This window comes from Ailuropoda melanoleuca, chromosome 15 (assembly GCF_002007445.2).
Source record: "Ailuropoda melanoleuca isolate Jingjing chromosome 15, ASM200744v2, whole genome shotgun sequence".
NCBI classification, from domain to species: Eukaryota; Metazoa; Chordata; class Mammalia; order Carnivora; family Ursidae; genus Ailuropoda; species Ailuropoda melanoleuca.
In genome coordinates, this window is record NC_048232.1 from 79,124,733 (window position 1) to 79,146,863 (window position 22,131).

At 57.1% G+C, this 22,131-nt stretch overlaps 1 protein-coding gene across 1 annotated transcript; it reads left to right on the plus strand.

The window, feature by feature from the left end:
- Positions 1-10: 10 nt before the first annotated feature.
- On the plus strand, positions 11-19,862 carry MCM5 (minichromosome maintenance complex component 5). The gene is made up of 17 exons (XM_034644012.1): positions 11-163; positions 362-536; positions 2,022-2,148; positions 2,229-2,357; positions 5,679-5,851; positions 7,692-7,847; positions 9,906-10,072; positions 10,412-10,583; positions 11,571-11,682; positions 13,009-13,152; positions 13,490-13,555; positions 13,783-13,959; positions 14,589-14,701; positions 15,866-15,994; positions 16,994-17,136; positions 18,999-19,126; positions 19,607-19,862. The coding sequence occupies exons 2-17, from the start codon at positions 370-372 to the stop codon at positions 19,706-19,708; spliced, it is 2,205 nt and encodes a 734-aa protein (XP_034499903.1). The 5' UTR covers positions 11-163; positions 362-369; the 3' UTR covers positions 19,709-19,862.
- Positions 19,863-22,131: the final 2,269 nt, after the last annotated feature.

Consider the following 22,131-nt stretch of genomic DNA (forward strand, 5'->3'; position numbering starts at 1 on the left):
CGGGCGCAGAGCGGCCCAATCGCTGGCTGCGGGACCCCGGCCAGCCAATCGGGGCGCAGCGGCCGCGGCGTCCGAACGCCGTGTCTTGTTTTTCCCGCGAAACTCGGCGGCGGAGCGTGGAGGTTCCTGTGTACCGGGGTCCGGGAAGTGCGGGCAAGGGGAGGTGAGACCGGCGGGGCTGGGGGCGGGGGCGGGGGAAGGGGAGTATGCAGGCGTCCGCACTTGAGGGCGCAGCAGGGTGGGCAGGGTCTCTCCTGGGAGGGCCGGGGTCTCCCCGCCCCGCGTTCGGAGTCGAGCCTCCGGGCATGCGAGCCGAGGCTGCGCGCCGCCGCCCCGCTCCAGCTGTTTGTCCCCGCGCCAGGCGCAGTCATGTCGGGCTTCGACGACCCCGGCATCTTCTACAGCGACAGCTTCGGGGGGGACGCCGCGGCCGACGAGGGGCAGGCCCGCAAATCGCAGCTGCAGAGGCGCTTCAAGGAGTTCCTGCGGCAGTACCGAGTGGGTACCGACCGCACCGGCTTCACCTTCAAATACAGGTGCGGGATGGGGCGGGCGGAGAGGAGGGGTGGGCACGCACACCCCCCAGTGGGGAGCAGACGCGTCTGCACTCAGAGTCTTTTAGTGTTCTAGAGCACGGATGGGGACAGGGGACCAGCGAGGGGAAGGAGCCTGTCCCAGGTCTGAGGATTTGGGTTCCAGCCGAGCTTCATCCCTGCCGCACTCGTGTGGCATTTGGTTTTGTATCTTTTATACCCGAAGTTAACTTTTGAGTGGCCACCTGTTGAGTGGGCCCCTAACGACCATCTAGAATTTCTTGGGCCCTTCTTTATCCAGGACTTGTTGCGGTTCACTTGCTTCTTGTTGGTTTCCTGTGTCATGTCTCTTATGCCTCCTAAACTCAAGTTCTCTGTGTGTGCAAAAGGTGAAGATGGTTGGCAGGATTTATTTCACTTATGCATTCGTTCCAATCTTGCAACTTCTGTTGATCAGCACCTGCTGTGTGCCGGGCACTCTTCAGGGGCTGGCAACCCACCCAACCCGCTCTTCGTCATTGTCTAACCGAGGCATCGTGCCAAATCCTTGTAGGCCCAGCCTCTATCCCTCCCACCTTAAAATGCAGAGAAGGTGAATTTGTGGGTCCAGGCTTGGGCGTGACCACTTATTAGCTGAGTGACTTTCAAGTGGCCGACTCTCTGTGTCATCAGTAAATGGATGTCAGCAATTCTGCCTTCCATTTATTCATGTACCAGACAACATCAACCATGTGTGTGCCAGGCGTTGTGCTAGGCACTGAGATATGAAGATGAAAAGAGAGGGTCATAGGTCAGAGAAGCTCCTAAGTCAGTAGAGGCTAGGCATAGAGGTCAACAGATAAATTACAAGGTGACAGTTCTCCCAAAGGAGGAACATAAAAGAGGAGTGAGGGAGGGCTTCCAGCGGAGCCTGAGTTGACCCTTGGCTGAGAGAAGAGTTTCAGGTGTGGAGGGCATTTCCTATAGGAGCAGTTACATGTCTGGGTGGAGGGGTATGGGTGGCCTGTTAGAGCAAGGTGTTTTCTGGTTTGGGTCAGTGGTCCCTAAGTGGTTTTGGGACAAGAGTCCCTTGTGATGCTCCGTAAAAAGTCCGTTTGGTGGTTGATAAGACAGACACAGTCTTTGTTATCTGTGGTCTCCAGATTTGAGCTTTGTGCTTTGTTAGTCTCCGGGAGAAAGTAAAAGGCTCCAGGGGGTCCTGCAGGGAAAGAAGGGAGTCTCCCAAACTGACCTGTGGGGACAGCCCTGTCTCTTGAGTGTTGGAATCTCCCGCAGCCATCTTGTGGGCTGTTTCTACGGAGCTGTTTTTGGAGCATGTCTCTGTGGGCTGCAGGGAGCCTCTGCAGGGCTATGTCCCAGAGCCACCTGGAACTTCATAGGTGTTTGGGAAAAGGAGTGGGGGCAGATTGGGGGTACAGGCGCCCCTCAGCCATGTTTGATTTCCTCTTCTCTGCACTCCGCCCCCACCCTGCCACCTGCCCACACCAGGGATGAGCTCAAGCGCCATTACAATCTGGGGGAGTACTGGGTCGAAGTGGAGATGGAGGACCTGGCCAGCTTCGACGAGGACCTGGCTGACTACTTGTACAAGCAGCCGGCTGAGCACTTGCAGCTGGTGAGTGGGACCCCGTCCCTGAGTCCCCCAGGGCTGGTCCTGCTCTGGTCACCAACAGCTGTCACCTCCCTCTTCTCCAGCTCGAGGAAGCTGCCAAGGAGGTGGCTGATGAGGTGACCCGGCCCCGGCCTACAGGCGAGGAGGTGCTCCAGGACATCCAGGTCATGCTCAAGTCGGATGCCAGCCCGTCCAGCATTCGTAGCCTCAAGGTGGGTCCACTTAGGCCAGTGGGAGGGTGACAGTGGCTGCTGCACGGTGCATAGGAGCTTCAGACACAGGCAGACCTGAGTGCCAGCTGTGTGACCCTCAGCTCACTCAATCTCTGAGCCCGTTTTTTCCTCTGTAAAATTAACTCATTGGACAAGTGAGCTCCTCCTGTGGGCAAGGCATTGAGTTGGGTCATGGAGAAACAATGTTGAACTAAACGACTGCTCCTGTTCCTGTGGACTTTATATCGCCCCCCCCCCGAGGGGTGGGTGTGTGTGTGTGTGTGTGTGTGTGTGTGTGTGTGTGGAGGGCACCCGAGTAAACCAGTGAATGTCACTTGTAATGGTTGTGGATGACTGTAAGTGCAGTGGAAGAAATCAGGGGGGTGGCTCCCTGGGAGAGACAGAGAAGGCTTCCTTGGTGGAGAACAACCTGAGCGGGCAGATAGCTGGGAGAGCATTCAGGGAGGCCGGGTATAGCCCATGAATGGCCTCAGTGGCAAGGAAGGCGTGGTATACGTTCAAGGCCATGTTGAAGGACAGCCAGCGTGGCTAAAGAGTGGTTGGGAAGCAGGAGCACTTGGCAGAGCCAGTCTGTCATCCAGGTGTTTGTTTTCTTGAAGATTTTATTTATTTATTTGAGAGAGTGCGCAAGCAAGCTTGAGCGCAGGGGATGGAGCAAGGGACAGGGACAAGCGGACTCCCCACACAGCATGAAGCCCGAAGTGGGGCGGGTCATGACCTGAGCCAAAACCAGGAGTCGGTTATCCAGCCAGCCGAGCCACCCAGGGGTGCTCTGGGTATTTATTTGTTTTAGTCAACAAATACTGAAGGCTGGTACGCTCCAGGTGCTGGGCTAGACCCTGACTATTAACAGACAGGACTTGATTCTCACGGAGCTTATGGTGGGAGAGACAGATAAGGGACATTGAGATGGCTTCAGGAGCCGTGTATAGTCGTGAAGAAAAGAGAAGAACAAGGTAAACATGACAGTGGCCGAGGGACGTGGATGGCAGTCAGTAGAGGCCTCTGAGGAAGTGACGTTGGAGTGCGTCTGAGTGATGCAGCATCAGCCTCGTGACAGCCCAAGGGAAGAGCGTTCCAGGCTCAAGGAGAAGCAGGTACAAAGGCACTGAGGTGGGGACAGCGGCATGTTCCAAGGAATAAGAAGCCAGTGTGGCCAGATCCCAGTGAGCGTGAGGGCTGGGGGAAAGGAAGGGGGGGGAAGAGGCCAGAGGGCCAGGGCCTTTCCAGCCATGGGAAGGAGCTTGGATTCTGTAGGAAGCACAGTAGGAAAGCAGAGATGTTCAAGTAGAATAGGCTGAATCCATTTGCAAACCATCCCTCTGGCTGCCAGGTGGAGAACTGGTAGAATAGCGGGAGAGCGGTGAGCAGGAAGTGACGATGGTCAGGACGCTGGTGGTTGTCATAGGGCTGTTGTTAGAGTCTGGGGAAGTGATGTGCGTGCCTGTGCTCGGCCCACTCTGCAGTGGGGCCCGAGTGTCACCCATTTGGCTAATGGCACCTCCTGGTCACGCGTTGCCCCCACAGGGCCGTGCTCTGGTCTTTGCTTGCATCCCCACATCCTGCAGCTCTCTTGGGGCCCCTGTCAAGCCTCCTGTGGCTCGCACGGTGGCAGGTCTGTTCCAGAAGCAGGGCAGTGGGTTCTGGAACTTGTCAGCTTTATCTCTGTATTCCCAGCAGCAGGGAGGGGCTCCATGCTGATGTTTGGAATCAAGCTCAGTGTCACGTGTTTGTTTCTCTCTGGAAGTGGCGCTAGATCTGTTTTGTGGGGGCAGCTGTTTCATGAGGGAGCCAAGCTTCAGCTCCCCCCAGGGACACGCTTCCTACTCTCAGACTTGTGGGAGGACACAGTGAATGGCCTGCTTTAGGTGATGGGTTTCCTGTGATGGGGAGGAGCCCTCTCTAGAAGGATCACTTGTCAGGATGGCTTGGCGGGGCTGAGGCAGCCCCCGTCCCTCTTTGGGATTCTGGAGTGCCAGGATACCTGCAGCTTTGTAGCTCGTGTTCCAAAACACGTGCTCCCTGGTGGCCCCAGCAGTTCAGTGTCCCCGGGTCATGGTGGGCACATGTGCCCCTACGTACCACAGGGGGGCCAGCCTCCTTCCTTCTCCACCCCCCATGTCCCAGGCTGCGGAGGGGGTGCCGGCGTGAACCCGTAGCCTGCCCGTCCCAGAGGAGCCACTGGGAACCGGAAGAAAGTGATGAAAGGAACTTCTCTTGTTTTTTGTTTTGGCTTATGGAAAATTACACACGGAGATAGAATAGTGTAATGAATTTCATGTACCTTCACCTGGGTTTAAAGGTTAACATCTCGGGGGCGCCTGGGTAGCGCAGTCGTTAAGCGTCTGCCTTCGGCTCAGGGCGTGATCCCGGCGTTCTGGGATCGAGTCCCACATCAGGCTCCTCCGCTGGAAGCCTGCTTCTTCCTCTCCCACTCACCCCGCTTGTGTTCCCTCTCTCGCTGGCTGTCTCTCTCTGTCAAATAAATAAATAAAATCTTAAAAAAAAAAATAAAAATAAAGGTTAACATTTTGGCTTTTTTGCTATTTCTTTTCCTTCCTTCCTTTCCTTCCTCTCTCTTCTCTTCCTTTCCTTTCCTTTCCTTTCCTTTNCCCTGTCCTGTCCCTGTCCTTTCCCTCCCTTATTTGAGAGAGGGAGAGCAAGAAGCAGACTTTCTGCTGAGCAGAGAGCCTGATGTGGGACTCGATCCCAGGACCCTGAGCTCATGACCCAAGCCGAAGGCAGGATGCTCAACTGACTGAGTCACCCAGGCACCCTGCTATTTTTTTTCTTTTTCTTTTCCTTTTTTTTTGGGGGGGGGTAGTTAAGTATTTTATTTTCATTTTTTTAAAAGATTTTGTTTATGTGAGAGAAAGAGTGCACATGCACGAACAGGGGAAGGGGCAGAGGGAGAGGGAGAAGCAGACTCTCTCTGACATGCATGGAGCCTGATGTGGGGCTCGATCCCAGGACCCCGAGATCATGGCCTGAGTCGAAGTCAGACACTTAACTGACTGAGCCTCCCAGGCACCCTTGCTAAGTTTTAAGTAAATTGCAGAAGTGCCACGTTGTCCCTAAATACATTAGCATGCATTAGAAAAAGATTTTCTAGAAAGTATTTTGTTTTCTTAATTAAGTAGACTCCATGCCCAGTGTGGGGCTTGAACACAAGACCTGGAGATCAAGAGTCACATGCTCTTCGACTGAGCCAGCCAGGAGCCCCAGAAAAAGATTTTTATCCCAATCTCCGCTATGTCTGTGTCCCTTTAACCAACCACCGTCTCGATGGCTTTGTTGCAGTCAGACATGATGTCGCACCTGGTGAAGATCCCTGGCATCATCATCTCGGCGTCCGGGGTCCGCGCCAAGGCCACCCGCATCTCCATCCAGTGCCGGAGCTGCCGTAACACGGTCAGCAACATCGCCATGCGCCCAGGCCTGGAGGGCTATGCCCTGCCTCGGAAGTGCAACACGTGAGTGGGCCTTGCCGCTGGGCCGGGGGTGAGGTGGGGGAAGACGGGAAGGGTGAGGACCAGCCGGTGCGCCGGGGCTCCAGGGTGGTGTTCTCCATTGGCGAGCTCTGTCCCTGCCAGTACGCCTAGACAGGCTTTGGAGAACCTGGGGTTGGGAGGGAAAAGCCATACAGGGGAATGAGTCTGTCTGGAGTCTTCTGAAGCCACCTGGCTTGCTGGAGCAGCTGGCCTGGGAACACGGCACGCTCGTGCATTTACACACTGTCGCTGACCGCATTTGCAGTGCAAGGGCAGAGAGTCTTTGGCCTCTTGGCCCCTAAAACTGAATGTTTACTCTCTGGCCCCTTACAGGAAATGATCTCCACCCCTGATCTGAAGGGCCCGCCCCCTCTCTCAGGCTGCTCCTTGGCCTCTGCTGGTCCCCCTCGGCTTCCTGACCTAAATGTTGCAGTTCCTGGGGCTTAGCTCTGGTGTTGCTTTTCTGCATTCGCTCCCTGGGTGATCTTAGGCTTTCAGTACGGTCCATGTGCAGAGGACTCTCCCACGTGCGTCTCCCCTGAGCTCTAGGGTCGGATCCGGCTGCCGGCTGGATGTCCCCATGTAGGTGTCCAGTGGATGTTGCAGATTGAACGTGCCCCACACAGACTTGACCTCCGTCGCACCCCCAGATCTGCCCTTCTGCAGCCCCTCCCCTGCACCCCAGACGGAAGTGCCATCTTTTCAGGTGCTCAGGCCCAAGTCCTTGGTCTCAGTGTTTCCTCCTCCTTGCATCTGGACAACCGGGAAGTCCTGTTGGCTCTGCTCCTAGGCATGCACGTAGAGAATCCGACCCTTTCTTAGCACCTGGCACTGCTGCCTTGCTCCATGCTGGTGTTCTCTCTCACCTGGAGTGGTGCTCCCCCGAGCCCACCCTCGTCCCCTAGTCTGTTCTCCACCCACAGCCGGTGGAGAGGACTCTTTGCCCTGCAGGTGCCCTTCATGTCACCGAAAGTCAGGTGCTGTCCTGGCCTGCACGGCCTTCCATGGTCCTCCTCCCTCTCTCTAGGCTCAGCCTCACTGCCTCCCTCCTGTTCCTGGGATCGCTGAGCACACTTCTGGCATAGGGCGTTTGAACGTGCTGTTTCCTCTGCCCTCCACAGTCCTCGGTCTCACTTCTGTCAGTTTTCTCTTATGTCACCTCCCAAAGGTTCCTCCACCTTACACTCCGTGCACGCGTACCCGGCTACTCTTCCCCACCTGCCCGACAGCACGGGGCACTGCCGTCATTCTGTCATGCAGCCGTTTGCCAGCTGGCTTTTTCAGTCTCGCCTGACCCCTGACTTGAACGTGAGCTCTGTAAGAGCAGGGACTTCTGTTCCCTGCCGTGTCCGGGCCTGTAGGATGGTGTTGGGCACGTGGGTGCTTTGCAGGAGCACAGCTGTGATGGTTGAACTATGACTTCATTACGTGGAAGTAAAAAGAGGCCTAGACCCTGAGAACGGTCTCTAGGTGCCCAGACCCTCACTGAGAGATCCTGGGATTTGAGTGGGTGTTTCGTAAGGTCATTGGTGATTTGGTCCCTCTACCTGTGGGGACACTGAGACCCTCCTGGGGGTTGAGAGTATGACTTGTCTCGTCCCATAAGTTAATGGAGGAGCCAGGCCTGGAGCAGACCTCCCCACTCCTGATCTGGTTCATGGTCCCCCCCAGAGCTGTACTCCTTTTAAGGGCCTTGTCCAGCTTGTCCTGGAGACCCTCAACTGGCTGCTGGCCAGATCTTGTCCCCGACTGCTTGGATGGACTCCCTGGGCTTTGGGTTCTCGGGGGAGCTCTGGTGACCCTTTCTCCTCCCACCATGCAGGGATCAGGCCGGGCGCCCCAAATGCCCACTGGACCCATATTTTATCATGCCTGACAAGTGCAAGTGTGTGGACTTCCAGACCCTCAAGCTGCAGGAGCTGCCTGACGCGGTGCCTCATGGCGAGATGCCGAGACACATGCAGCTCTACTGCGACAGGTGAGGCGGGCTGGGGGTGGGCATCCACGCGGGAGGGTGGCCCTGGCTGAGGCCCGGTGAGCGTGGTGGGAGAGAGGATGGCTTGTTCTGGAACACTTGTTCCCTGGAACGCTCGTGCTTTCCATACATTTTTGCTTGCTCCGTCTTTCCGGAATCTGCAAAGGCTTGTGTCCCCCGCTGTGCAGTTCCGGAGTCCCCTGGAGCTCTGAGAGGCTGACTGGCTTCGTGTGCTTTGAGCCCGGGCCCTTCCTGGAGAGTCCCTGCAGCTCGGAGAGCCTCTGCCAGCCCCCCTGCCCTGCCCGTGCCCTGGGCTTTCTTTTTTTTTTTTTTTTTTTTTAAAGAATGTTATTTATTTATTCGACAGATAGAGAGCCAGCGAGAGAGGGAACACAAGCAGGGGGAGTGGGAGAGGAAGAAGCAGGCTCCTAGCAGAGGAGCCTGACGTGGGGCTCGATCCCATAACGCCGGGATCACGCCCTGAGCCGAAGGCAGACGCTTAACCACTGTGCCACCCAGGCGCCCCTGGGCTTTCTGATAACGTTCTTCCTTGGAACAGTTGGGAAGGAGGAGAGGTGCTCAGCTAGAGTCTGGCTCCCTCAAGATGTGAGCTGGAGATGTGAGCTGCGTTCCTCACTTGGGCTTGCACACCTGGGTGTGCATGCAGGTGTTCTGTGCTGCGAGTTTTTCTGAGGGGTGGATCCATAGGTTTTGTTAACTTGGTCAGTGACGGTGGAAATGTGTAGGAGGCCGACTGGAGCAAGTTACGTGAGCTGGTGAAGGCTCAGTTTGTTCAGCAGTAAAATGGGCGTAATGACTGTCCTTAATTTCTAGTCAGGCTGCTGGGAGATGTTAATTGGAAAATGAATGTGTTTTGTACAGGTCCTTAAAGATTTTGTTTATTTATTTGAGAGAGATGGAGAGAGAGAATGAGCGATAGGGAGGGGCAGAGGGAGAGAGAAAAGCAGACTCCCCGCTGAGCGGGAAGCCGGACATGGGCCCAATCCCAGGACCCAGAGATCAAGACCTGAGTCGAAGGCAGACGCTTAACCGACTGAGGCATCCAGGCGCCCCTGTATAAATTAAGTATTTGGTGTGGTGTCCATTCGGTTATTCTCCAGGCATTCTGATCCAGACTTAAGAGGTGGTGCTTTTGGAAAGTGCGTCCGGGAGGCTCAGTCAGTTAGTTAAGTGATTGACTCATGATCTCAGGATCGTGAGATTGAGTCCCGCATTGGGCTCCGTGCTGGGCATGGAGCCTGCTTAAGATATTCTCCTTCCCTCTCTCTCCAAAATAAAGAAGAAAAAAAAAGCAGTGCATAGAAAGGGGCCCCCTAGAATGCTCTCAAGGCCATGACTGTGACTCTGCTTTGTGGGATGTGACTCTGGCACGTAAGGCACGTTTGGGTCTGTTTCCTCACTTGATCCCATGACAGTTGAGCAGGTCCGATCACTTTATCACTGCCCCCCGCTTTCGCCAAACTTCTGAGTTTGACTTCACTGAGGTCACGCAGCTTCTAAGTGGTAGAGTGCAGATATATGTCCCCGTGTCCCCCTGCACCGCACTGGTTCTCACTGGAGCGACTCCTTGTTTCAGTGTCTTAGTTTTGAAAAGGGGACGTGGACGTCCAGGGGCAGGAGGTGCCCAAGCTTGTGGAGCTCTGAAGAGGCAGAAATGGGGGGGAGGCCTTTGCAGAGAGGCTGGGGGCCTGAGGAAGGCTTCCCCCAAGGTGGCCGAGAGGAGCCCCGTGGCGAGTCTGGCAGCAGATAAGATGGCAGTGGGGCTTCTGAAGCCTGGGATGGGCTAGCCTCCCCTGTGGCCCCAGCCAGCAAAGCAAATGAACCCTTGAGGGCAGGGAAGGGTCAGGCCACCACCACGACCAAGGGTGCTCAGCGCCGTCTGTCCTGCGGGCAGCTGAGCCCTGCGTGCTTGGAGTGGGGGCCCTGAGGGAAGGAGAGGTCTGGAGTACCAATGCTCAGGTGGACCGTGAGTGTGACGGTGGGTAAGAGGGTCGGGGACTCACTCTCCTCTCTGTCTCTCCTTCCCCCCAATCTCCTCAGGTACCTGTGTGACAAGGTCGTCCCGGGGAACAGGGTCACCATCATGGGCATCTACTCCATCAAGAAGTTTGGCCTGACCTCCAGCAGGGGCCGTGACAGGGTGGGTGTGGGCATCCGGAGCTCCTACATCCGTGTGCTGGGCATCCAGGTGGACACAGATGGCTCTGGTGAGTTGGCGTTGGGGCCCTAGCTGTGCCGTACCCTGGACCAAGCCCCTGCCATCTCGCCCCAAAGTGATGGTTGGGCCTCCTGCTGTCCCTGTCCCCACCCTTCCCGCTGGTCCCCAAGGGCCTCTGTCGTCTGGCACTCTAGCTCCTCAGACGCGCCTTCCCCTCGCTCACTGGAGTGCAAGCACAGGCCCACTCCCGACGGGGGGTCCTGGGGTGTCTCTCCTCAGGCTTATGCCCTCCAGGCTCTGAGGTCCTTCCCTGCAGGGGTCCCTGACTGGGCTGGCCAGGGTCGGCCTCACACAGCACTCACATCCTCTCCCTCCCTTCCCCACCCAGGCCGCAGCTTTGCCGGGGCCGTGACCCCCCAGGAAGAGGAGGAGTTCCGGCGCCTGGCCGCCCTCCCCAATGTCTACGAGGTCATCTCCAAGAGCATCGCTCCGTCCATCTTCGGGGGCACAGACATGAAGAAGGCCATTGCCTGCCTGCTGTTTGGGGGTTCCCGGAAGAGGTGGGGGTCCAGTCCCGCCATACCTGGGGAGGGGACGGGTGACTTGGCCAGCAGGAGGATAGCCGTCGATGGTCAGGATTTGAATGTTCTCATTTTCCTGGGTCCCTCAGCCTTGCCTGCTACTCCCAGGCCCCTTCGCCAGCTCCCAGGCTTGCTGTCAGCTGGCTAGTGGCTAATCCATGCTCTCCTACCTGGAGGGATCCCCTCACTCGGGCTGGGGTGGACTGAGGGAGAGGGGCTAGCAGGTGTAGTGGGGAGAGCTCTGGGCTTGGGATCTGGAGACCAGAGATTAAATCTACTTTGGTGCTTATTTCCTGTGTGACCTTGGGTGAGAGACCCCATCTCTCTGGACCCAAGTTTCCATGGGAACAGGACAGGTGAGAACCCAGCCCTTGCAGGACAGCACGTGTCCTCTTGAAACTAGAAAGTAGCAGAGCTAGGGAAGATAACATTACCAGCAGCTACCACTTAACTGGGGTCTCACCGTATACCTGGCTTTCTTGCAAGCGCTTTCGTGTGTCTGACACCTGGCCAGTCCTCACAGTCACCCTCAGAGGAAGCTCTGACCAAGCCCACTTTGGAGGTGAAGAAGTTGAGGCACGAAGAGCTAAAGGGACTTGCTGAGAGACACATCAGCAGGGCCCGGATCCTGTCCATCCAGTGTCTGTCACACTGTGCTGCCCCTGGGCTGCTGGGGGCCCCCCTTTCCTTTCCAGCCATGAGGTCTGTCTGATCAGACACTTACCATGTGTGCACCTGCCCTTAGTACTGTGTTGTGTCCTTGGCTGTCCCTGGCCTGGAGGTAAGCGCTCTCCTCCATCGTTACCACGGGTGAGGCTAGTGGACATGGCTGCGAATGAGGGTCTCACCCCAGAGCCCCTGCCTGTCTGCGGCTCAGGGTCGCGATGCAGGTTGTGAGGCTGACTGCCAGCTCGCCCTGTGACCAGCCTGAGTCCCAGCCTGGCCCACCTGCCCGTCCTCCCCCAGGCTCCCTGATGGACTCACCCGCCGAGGAGACATCAACCTGCTGATGCTGGGGGACCCGGGGACAGCCAAGTCCCAGCTGTTGAAGTTTGTGGAGAAGTGCTCTCCCATCGGGGTGAGTGCCTGGGACACGCTGCTCTGCTTGGCCGCTGCCTTAGGAAGGCAGCTGTAGACAGGGCCACCTGGTGCCTGGGCCTTCCTTGGCAGACCAGCTCACCAGAATCTCTTCCTTGTGCCTCTTGGCTGCGGTCAGGACAGCACAGAGTGGAGGAAGGGACTGATGGGGGGGCGGTTTGGGGTGGCAGGTGCAGTGTGGCCAGAGAGGCAGCATGGGCTTTCGGTCTCAGCCTGGCCGGTAGCTAGCTGGCCGTGGACCTTGAGCAAGTTGCCTCGTCTCCCTGAGACTCCGTTTATCCACCCACTAAGTCGTGACATTGGTCATCACGCGAAGATCAAGGGCCAGGCACTGTTCACAGCTCGTTGTGTAGATTTACTGGCCTCGTGGTCTGCTGCCTATGCAGTGGGTGCTGTGACCCCTTTTAAGGAGGAGGAAACTGGGGTACAGAATAGCTCAGTCTTGCCCAGGGTCCCACAGTGAGTAAGTGGGAGCGCAGGGATTTGACCCCGAGTGTGTGGTAGGCGGGGTCCTCTGTGCAGTGATCAGTAGGGTCTGGGGGCTCAGAGTGGGGGAAGATGACCCGCGGGACAGGGTTGTGCGGGGGGAGGTGTGGTCTGGGGGGAGATCGGAAGTGCCAGACGTTGATGCCACAGCCACGTGATAGAAACACACGTGTGCTACTGTCTGAGCCACGGGGGTGGTTTCCAGTTTTCTGGTAGCCCTGGTAAAAACTTAAAGGAGCAGATGAATTTAATTTTAATATTTTTATCCAAAGTGTTACTGTTTTAGCCTGTGGCTTAATATAAAAAACACCACGGTATGCTTCACGTTCACTTCCGTTAAGCACTTAAGTTTGAAAGCTTGTGTATTTTACATTCTCAAGCTGACCTCACACCGGACCTGCCACTGTGGCAGCTTGTGGCACGCGGATCTGTACAAAGATGACGGGACTGGGGAGGGGGAAGCTTTTTCTTAGCAGTCAAGAGTCCCCATCCCAGCCTTGAGACCTCCTGGATGTGTGGCATTCCTCTCCTCTGGGCCTCAGTTTGCTCATCTGTGAGCTGGGCCCCCAAGTGCTGCTTCTTAGGGCTGTGGTGGGGCTCAGGTGGCCGTGGCCGTGGACACCCCCCTGGTGGAGAACCTCCTGGCCAGACTGGTGCTGGGGCAGCCTTCCGACGCAAACGGAAGAGCATGAGTTCTGTTCTGAGCTCTGCAGCTAGCTTTGATGCGTGACCTTGGGCGAGCCCCGTCAGTCCGGGCCCTGGAGTCCGTGGGGTCAGGGCCTGGAGCTGGGTCATGTCCTGATGGCTCCCCCACCCCCAGGTGTACACCTCTGGGAAAGGCAGCAGTGCGGCCGGCCTGACAGCCTCGGTGATGAGGGACCCCTCGTCCCGGAACTTCATCATGGAAGGCGGAGCCATGGTGCTGGCTGATGGTGGGGTCGTCTGTATTGACGAGTTCGACAAGGTGGGTCTGATGGGGAGGTGGTGGCCAAAAGGTTGGTGGCACCTCGTGTTTGTGGGGCTGGAGGCGTGGCAGAAACCACCTCTGACTCGGACACTGGTGTTAGGTCCTGGGCCTGTCACTAGAGAGAAGTAGTTGAACCTCTCTGAGCCTTAGTTTCCCCATCTGGAGAGTGGGGACAGGAGAGTCAAGCTCACATGGCTCACTGTCACCAGGGCGAGAGGCCGCCTACTCCTGCCGTGGGCCGGGTGGAGTCGGGACTTGGGACTGGTCGGCACTGTAGTTTTCCTGCTGCCTCGCTTCCTCGCCTGGGTCTCACAGACGTTTCTGCCCCACACAGATGCGGGAAGACGACCGAGTGGCAATCCACGAGGCCATGGAGCAGCAGACCATCTCTATAGCCAAGGTGAGCAGCTGCCGTCCAGCCTGGCCCAGCCACGCGGAGGGTGCTGGCCCGGGGCTGCGATCTGGCCCCAGCCTCAGGCTGCTTGGAGCAGCCCGGGCTGGGGCTCGTTTGCCCGTTTGCCTGGTCTCTGCTGGCGGCAGCAGCCGGCCTGTGCGTGTGTATGCACAGGGGAGACACGTGCCCGGGTTCTCATCTCTGCCGTCTGCTCCCCTCCTCCTGCCTCTCAGGCTGGGATCACCACCACCCTCAACTCCCGCTGCTCCGTCCTGGCTGCCGCCAACTCGGTGTTCGGTCGCTGGGATGAGACGAAGGGCGAGGACAACATCGATTTTATGCCCACCATTTTGTCCCGCTTTGACATGATCTTCATCGTCAAGGATGAGCACAACGAGGAGAGGGATGTGGTGCGTCAGGAGCTGGCTGGGGCCATGGGAGCCAGGCCTGTGGTTCTGGGGGAGGGTAAACAAGGGGCTTGGCCCAAAGTCCTGCCCGTCAGACTTGCCTGTAGGCAGGCAGCCCCAGGGGTGTGGGGTGGCTGCGGCCTGCAGAGAATGCTGGACTAGGGGTCTGGAGTCTTGCCTCCTGCTGGGGCTGTCCTGTACAGTTGGGTAAATCATTCTCTCCCTGGGCTCAGCGCCTTGTATACGAGACAAGGGAGTTGACCTTTGCAAGTGATAGAATCCCAGCTCTGGTCAGAACGTCTCTGGAAGGAATGGAACGGCTTATATAATGGACAAGTCTAGAGGTGTGAGGCCCATCGGATCCGGGGCTCGCTGTCACCAGAGCCCTCTGTTTCTGCCCCTCTGCTCGGCCTCCTTTGCCAGAGGCTTGTTCTTAGGCAGCTGCAGATTAGGCCCCGGCAGCTGTGGGATTTTGTCTAATCAGCTCATAGCTCACAAGGAAAGAGGCGGCCGCCTCCTTTCCATGAGTTCTGGCCCTGCCTGCTCCCCCCTCCCTGCCTGTCGGCTTCGTTGTTGGTACCCAGGCTCGGGAGAGACTGTGGGCTGACCCAGGGTCCCCTTTGTCCCCTCAGATGCTGGCCAAACACGTCATCACTCTGCATGTGAGTGCACTGACCCAGACCCAGGCCGTGGAGGGTGAGGTCGACCTGGCCAAGCTGAAAAAGTTCATTGCCTACTGCCGAGCGTGAGTCCTGCACGCGGGCCCTGTGGAAGTGGGGTGGCCTGGCTTTCCTGGGGTGGGAGAGAACCCTGAAGCCTGGGCCTGCTTCTCACTCAGGGTGCCTGAGATGAGGCCCTTCTTAGGGTTTTGGCTTTGCTCCTTTCTGACCTTGCACAGGTCACTCTGTGGCTCTTGGCCTCAGTTTCACCATTACTAAAACGAGGGTGTAGGACCTAGAAGGTCTTGCAGACCTCTGGGACTCTCCCGTGCGGGGAGACAGTGCAGTGCGGGCATCGTGGACATGGGCTCTGGGTAATGTCCACCGCCACTGTGTGACCTAGGGCAAGTCGGTTGACCTCTGAGCCTCGCTTTCCCTGGACTGGTGTGGCCTAGGGTTTTCGTGAGGACTGCACAGGTGATTGAGAGCTTGGCAGAGCCCTGCACCGAGGAGACATTCAGGAAATGGCAGCTGTGCCTTCTAGTCTTGTTTCTCTCACAGAAAGCCAATAATAGTCATCACGTGTATAGTCACTGCTCTGTGCCAGGCGTTCCTGAGTGTTTCATGTGCAAATGAGCTTTCGCCCTGTCCCGATCGATGCCTTTGCGGGTGCTGTAGTAAGCAGCAGGTGGGACTGAGGCAGAGAAGCGGAGGGAAAGTAGGGTTAGGTGACGCGTCCAAGGTCCTAAGTGGGAGGTAGCAGAGCGAGGATTTGAACTCAAGTACCTGGCTCTAGGGGCTGTGCTGTTAAGTCTGGTGCTAAGAACCTGCACGTGGCCTCAGTTTCTCTTGGAGGTAAAACCTGAGAGCGGGGGAGTCTTCGCGGGCCCCTCCATGGGGAAGGGAGGCGCTGTAGTCAGATGGGTCTCGAACTCACCCCTCCATTGGTGTGCTGAGCAGTGCAGTGCCCAGCAGTCCTGGGTCCTCGTCACGGTTCTGAGCTCCTTCTGGCCCCGTCGTCCGGGGCTTGGCCCCAGGTGTGTCTTGCCCCACCTCGATGCCAGGTCCTGGGCGGCCTTGGGGAGTAGCTTCCCTCCTCTGGCCTCTGTCCTCTCATCCTCAGGATGAGGGTGAGATTAGGTGATACAAGCATTTCCCTGAATCAAAGACTGTCTCTCGGCCGGGGGACACAGTGGGTGCCCCCAGATTCCTTCCTGGCCTCACGCCAGCTGCTCCTTACCGTCCTGCAGGAGATGTGGCCCCCGGCTGTCGGCAGAGGCTGCAGAGAAGCTGAAGAACCGGTATATCATCATGCGGAGCGGAGCCCGTCAGCATGAGAGGGACAGCGACCGCCGCTCCAACATCCCCATCACCGTGCGGTGAGCGGGCGCGGGAGGGCCGGGCGCGGGAGGGCCGGACGGGCTTCGGTTTACAAAGCAGGGTGTGCCCAGCCAGCCCGGGCCCAGGGTCGCCCCTTGCTGACCACAGTGCAGGCCCGTAGTATGGGCTATTAGTCAGGGAGGCTTTTGGGAGTAGAAACAGTGGCCTCCCTGATTCTGTGTATTTCTTGGCTCGTTTTAAGGTTGGGAAAACTTGGAATCCTGTTTTGTGAATTTTGTCTGGCTTCCCTCATTGCAGGGAAGGCTGCGAGTGCAGGAAGGGTCCAGTCATGGGAGTTTACGAGACCTGGGTCCTAGACTCTGGCCCACTGTGTGACTGCAGGGAAATTGCTTTCCTTCTCTGGGCCTCCACTTTTCAGAGTTCTTATCTCCTCATTCTTGTGAGTTTATACAGTGGAGAATAGTGATTAGGGGCTTGGCCCTACCTGGGCTGCCTCCTGCCTCTAGCACTGAGGAGTTAGAAGTGAATTTGGCTGTGTGTAATGGAAAACCCAAATAAAGTAGAGTAAGCAAATTGGGAGTTTATTTCTCTCTCATGTAAAAATGTTTGAGGGTAGGTGGTCCAGGACTGATGTGACGGCTCCTCAGTCATTGGCAACTCAGGCTCATCCTCATAGTCCAAGATGGCTGCTGGAACTTCAGCCCTCACCTCTGCATTCCAGGTGACAGGAGAGGAAGGAGAAGGAGGGCCTCTCTTTGTAGGACATTTCCTGAAATCCCCACAAAACATTTGAGCTTAGACCTAAGGCCACACCTTAGTCGCATAGACACATCTAGATGTAGGAGAGGCTGGGAAATGCCTTTAGCTGGGTGCCACATGCTGGAGCCAACATCGGTTCCATGACTGAGGAGTAAAGGGAGGTGGATCGTGGGGACCGCAGGCAGTCTCCCCCGTGGCTTTCCTACGTTGGGCAGGCACCTCCCTGACATGGCGCGGGGCGGGACGTGAGCTGAGGCCGCCCCATCGGCCCCATGCAGGCAGCTGGAGGCCATCGTGCGCATCGCGGAGGCCCTCAGCAAGATGAGGCTGCAGCCCTTCGCCACGGAGGCCGATGTGGAGGAGGCTCTGCGGCTCTTCCAGGTGTCTACGCTGGACGCGGCCTTGTCCGGTACTCTGTCAGGTAAGCATGCGCGGGCACGTGGGCTTGGTGGGCTGAGGGGCCCGGCAGCATCCCGGAGGCCTGGAGCGTTCGTCGCTTCTGTGCGGTTGTGCGGCGTCTCTGAGCTTCCTCTGGGCGGTCAGCCGCCTTCCCCGTTCTCCCTGCCCAGCCATCTTCCTCGCAGATGAGAACCAGCAGCTTCTCTTCCAGAGGCTCGAACACAGCCCTCGTGACCCCATTAATTGTTAAGGACTGTAACTTTGTCATTGTCTGTGAACGGTAGCACTCCTGCTTGTGAGCTCAGCCATTCTGAGCTCTTCCAAAGCTCTTTCCCTCATGGACTTCCAGCTGCCGTCCAGAAGCCAGCTGGGCCTTTAGAAATAAGACGGACACTCAGAGGCCTTCTCGTGGTGCCAGCCTGGCCGGTCGCGTAGCTGGAATGCAGTTCTCTTGACCCGTAGCCACTGTGGGTCATACTGCTGTCAGTCCCACTGCCTGTTTCAGCCTCAGTCCTCCAGCAGATTGTTCTGGAGCACAGACTGTGTGCCAGGGTCTCCTGGGATAGATTCATTCCTTCCCCCGGTGGGGTGTGGTATTTACCAGATGCTGTTCCAGGTGTTGGGGTGTAAGAGGGAACAGATTTCCCTGTCCCTGCCTTGTGGGCCTCTCCTAAGTGGGGGGAGACAGCAAAGGCAGGTAGATCAGGTTTAGGCAGTCAAAAGTCGGGGGGGCGGCAGGGGGATTCTGGCAGGCCCGATATATTGGAGGATAGGATGCCTCCCCACTGGGGGTGGTCAGGACGGCCTCTCTGAGGAGGTGACATTATAGAGGCAGCGGTGTGAGAGAACATAAGGCTCTGTGTGTTGGGGAGGTGGTGGTAGAGAACTCTCTAGGTAGAGGGAAGGCTCAGTGCCGTGCCTCTAAGGAGGGAGCAGGTTTGGCGGGTTCGAGGGCCAGTGGGGCTGGTACCTGGGGTGGTGGAAGGGGCCTGATCACCCCCACCCTCCCTTTGGCGAAGGCCGTCTCTGCCTAGGAGGGGATTTCTGTCCCGTGAGACATTTGCTAATGGAGAGCTCTCTGGGATGCTGATGCATGGAGGTCAGGTGTGATTTGGGACAGTGGAATTGGAGTTGGGCCTTGTAGGCTGTGTAGACCCCTTTCAACCTGGAGCCTTGAAAGCCGTCCCAGTGGCTTTGCTGACCATGCCCCACCCTCTCCTTAGCTGAAACCCCAAGGCATCTGTGGGCCTTGGTCTGCAGGAGAGACTCACCCGGCAATAGGAGGGGAAAGTCAGGAGCCTCCCGCTTGCCTGGCTTCCCTCCTACGTCGCTGGTGGCTTCAGCTCTCTGAGCTCTGCTTCTCCTGGAACTTTGTCCCTGCTGCCTGACCAGCCAGATGGGGTCCACGTGTAACCGGTGTTCTCACAAAGTCAGCTTCTGTCCCTCCTCAGAGCCCTCCATGGGCCTCTCCTCCAGAATCAAAGCAAAACTCGTGCCATGGCCTGCGGCTCTGACCTGACCCCTGGTCTCTGGCCTGGCCACGTCCCTAGCCCCTGGGCTGGGTTTTGAGCGAAGTCGGGTTTCTACCTCAACGCCTTTGCACCTGCCATTCCCTCTGGCTGGAGCATCCTTCCACACAGGTGTGCCTCGGCCCCTGGCTTCAGGGCTCTGCTGAGCCATCCCCTCAGGCCTGCACTGTCCCCGCATGCTGTTCCCCTTCTTCGGGCTGTTTCTTCTTCTTCTTTTTTTCTTTTTTTTTTTTAAGTTTTTCTGGTCCATCTTCCTTGGCTCAGGGGCCTTGTCTGCCCATCCCTCCGTCCCACCAAGGGCAGACTGAGATCCTTGGCACCCTGTTCCCACCCAGCTGTCCCCCTCTGCCCACAGGGGTGGAGGGCTTTACCAGCCAGGAGGACCAGGAGCTGCTGAGCCGCATCGAGAAGCAGCTGAAACGCCGCTTTGCCATCGGCTCCCAGGTGTCCGAGCACAGCATCATCCAGGACTTCACCAAGCAGGTGGGCCTTCCCTGGGGCCTGGCAGCAGGGCCGGGGGCGCTCTTGCTGGCTCCCGTAGCCTGCTTCCCACGCGCCCGGCAGCTGTGGCCTGTGGCTCAGCAGACGGGCCTGGAAAGGGGACGGGGCAGCTGTTCCTTGTCCTGGACCTGTTCCTGTCATTTGTCCCCTAGGGACTGCCTCAATCTGGGGAGGGGGTGGTTTTCTGTCCCGTTAGGGGAGAGGACGGGGGGGGGGGGGGGGGTGTTTGGTGTTCTGGTAGAACCACAGCCAGGCTCCCCCAGCCCTTACCATTGATCCCTTCCCCCACTGCCTGGCTTTTATAGGGTTGGGGGCGGGGGCGGAGCCAGGAGGCTGAGTCGTCCTGCTCATGGAGGACAATGCTCTTGACAGGGAGGATAGGAGGGCCGGGCGGGTGAGCCAGCGGGGTGCTCTGGGGTCCCCTCAGGAGGCGTGCTCCTGCATCTGGCATTCTGTCTGCAGAAATACCCGGAGCACGCCATCCACAAGGTCCTGCAGCTCATGTTACGGCGGGGCGAGATCCAGCACCGCATGCAGCGCAAGGTCCTGTACCGCCTCAAGTGACGCGCCCGGGGCCTTTTGCGCCTCCCGCCCTGCACTCTGCCGTGCCCCCCCCCCCCCCCCGCCTCACTGCCTCCGGGCATCTGCTTCTGCTCTGGGGCCAGGAAATGTGCTTTGGAGGATTGGGGAAATAATAAAGCCGTGGTGTGTGTGTGTACGCTGTGGCTCTGTGCTGGGGAGTCTGCCGCCGCCCCCCAGTCTTGCTGTCACAGCAGAGCAGGTGTGGGGACAGGACCAGCCTTGCAGCCGGATGGAGCGGGGCTTTTGACCTGCAGCTGCCACTTGGGCTCTTGGGCGAGGCGCTTACGTTCCGGGCTCCAGGTTCTCGAATTGGTCGGTGGGGACAGTATGGCCAGTTTCTCGCCCCCGACGGTGAGAATGCCGGTGCACCCGGCATGCGTGGAAGGGCCCTGGAGAGCATGGAAGGTTGGCCGCCTCCGCTGTGCCTCAGGGGCCTGGTCAGGGGGGGCAGGGGCTGTGGATTTGCCTTGGACTTGCTGATTCAGCAAACCTTTCTGTGCCTCGGTTTCCCGATCCATAAAGGGACGGGGCTCCTGCTTTACAAGGTTGTGTTTAGGATAAGTGGCAGCAAAGTGCCCAGGAAGGACGGGGCAGAGTGGTGAGACTCCGGTGGCGTGTGGGATTTGGGGCATGCATTCCCCCAGGCCTTCGAGCAAAGTCGCTAAGAGCGAAGGTTCTGGGATTCTGTGGACCGGTTTGCTCCTGTGGGCCACCCACAGCTGGGTGGCCTTCGCTCCGGCACTAGACAGACTTCTCTGGGCTTGAGGATAGGCCTTCGTTTGTTTTGCTGTTTCCTTTTTTTTTTTTTTTTTTGGTCTAGTTAACATCCGTCAGCAGTTTTTTTCCTTGCGATAGGAACTTTTAAGTTTCTCTTAGCAACTTTCCAATATTCAGTACAGTATTATGAACCATAGTCACCACGTGGGGCGTTGCATGCCCACGGCTGACGTATCTAACGGCAAGGGTGCACCTTCTGACCCCCTTCACCCACTTTGCCCACTCCCCACCCCCACCCGGCAACCGCCCATGTGTTTCTATCTGTTGAGGGTTGTTTTCTTTTCTTTTTTTAAGATTCCATATGTAAGTGAGATCATAAGATATTTTTCTTCCTCTGACGTGTTTCATTTTTTTTCAAAGATTTATTTATTTATTTGAGAATGAGCGAGAGCACAGTGGGGGAGGGTGAGAGCAAGAGGAGGAAGCAGGGTCCCCGCCGGGCAGGGGGGCCGACGCAGGGCTCCATCCCTGGACCCTGGGATTGTGACCTGAGCCAGAGGCAGATGCCCCCCCAGACTGAGCCACCAGGCGCCCTCTGACCTATGTCAGCACCTTGCCCTCCAGCTGTACCTGTGTTGTAAGTGGCAGGCTTTCTTTTTCTATAGCTGGATAATATCTATGTGTGTGTCTCTCAGTTTCTTTATCCATTTATCCCTCATGGATGCTTAGGTGGTTTCCATGTCTTGTAAATAATGTTGCAGCGAATCTGCTAGTGCCTGGTTTCTTTTCAAATTAGCGTCTTCATTTTCTTTGCGGAAATACCGAGACCCTAGAAGGGGAGTTGCCAGGTCACATGGTAGTTGTATTTCTCGTTATTCGAGGCCCCTCTGTGCTGTCTTCTGCTGCGGCTGCACCAGCTTGCACTCCAACACTGCACGAGGCTCCCTTTTCTCCCTGTCCCCACCGACACCTGTTCCTTCTTGTCTTTTCGATACTAGCCGTTCTGATGGTGTGAGGTGGTAGCTCATGGTAGTTTTGATTTGATTTCCCTGGTGGTGAGCGGTGGTGAGCATCTTTTCACATGTCTGTTGGCCGACTGTAGGCCTCTGGAGAAATGTCTCTTCCCATCCCCTGCTCATATTTTAATTGTATTGCTGTCTTGTGGTTCAGTTACATGAGTTCATTTATTTTGGATATCAGCCCCTTGTTACTATGTGGTTTGCGAATACTTTCTCCCCTTCTGTGGGCTGGCTTTCATTTTGTTGATGGTTCCCTTTTCTGTGCAGAAGCTTTTTATTTTGAGGTAGTCCCTTTGCTTGTTTGTGTTCCCTTTTTGCCTTTGGTGTCAGATTCAAAAAGTCGCTGCCCAGACCCATGTCCAGGAGTTTTCCCCCCGTTTTCTTCTAGGGGTTTTATGGTTTGAGGTCTTACGTTCGTCTCTGATCCATTTTGAGTTTTTGTGTACGGTGTGAGGTTGTGGTCCAGTTTCTTTTGCATGTGGCTCTCCAGCTTTTCAGCACCACTTACTGGAGAGACTGGCCTGTCCCCAGTGCGTATTTTCATCTCCCGGGTCGTAAATTAATTATCATATACATGCATGGGTTTATTTCTGGGCTCTGTTCTGTCCCGTTGATCTGTGGGCATGTGAGTTTATCATCAGCAAGCTGGATGTTGTGGCATTTAGCGCC

What these genes read in the sequence shown, in the direction of transcription:
- MCM5 (XM_034644012.1), top strand. Translation starts at nt 370, where the DNA reads ATGTCGGGCTTCGACGACCCCGGCATCTTCTACAGCGACAGCTTCGGG. An exon ending in GTATTGACGAGTTCGACAAG is followed by an intron (nt 13,153 to 13,489) that starts GTGGGTCTGATG and finishes TGCCCCACACAG; the next exon opens with ATGCGGGAAGACGACCGAGT. An exon ending in AACATCCCCATCACCGTGCG is followed by an intron (nt 15,995 to 16,993) that starts GTGAGCGGGCGC and finishes GGCCCCATGCAG; the next exon opens with GCAGCTGGAGGCCATCGTGC.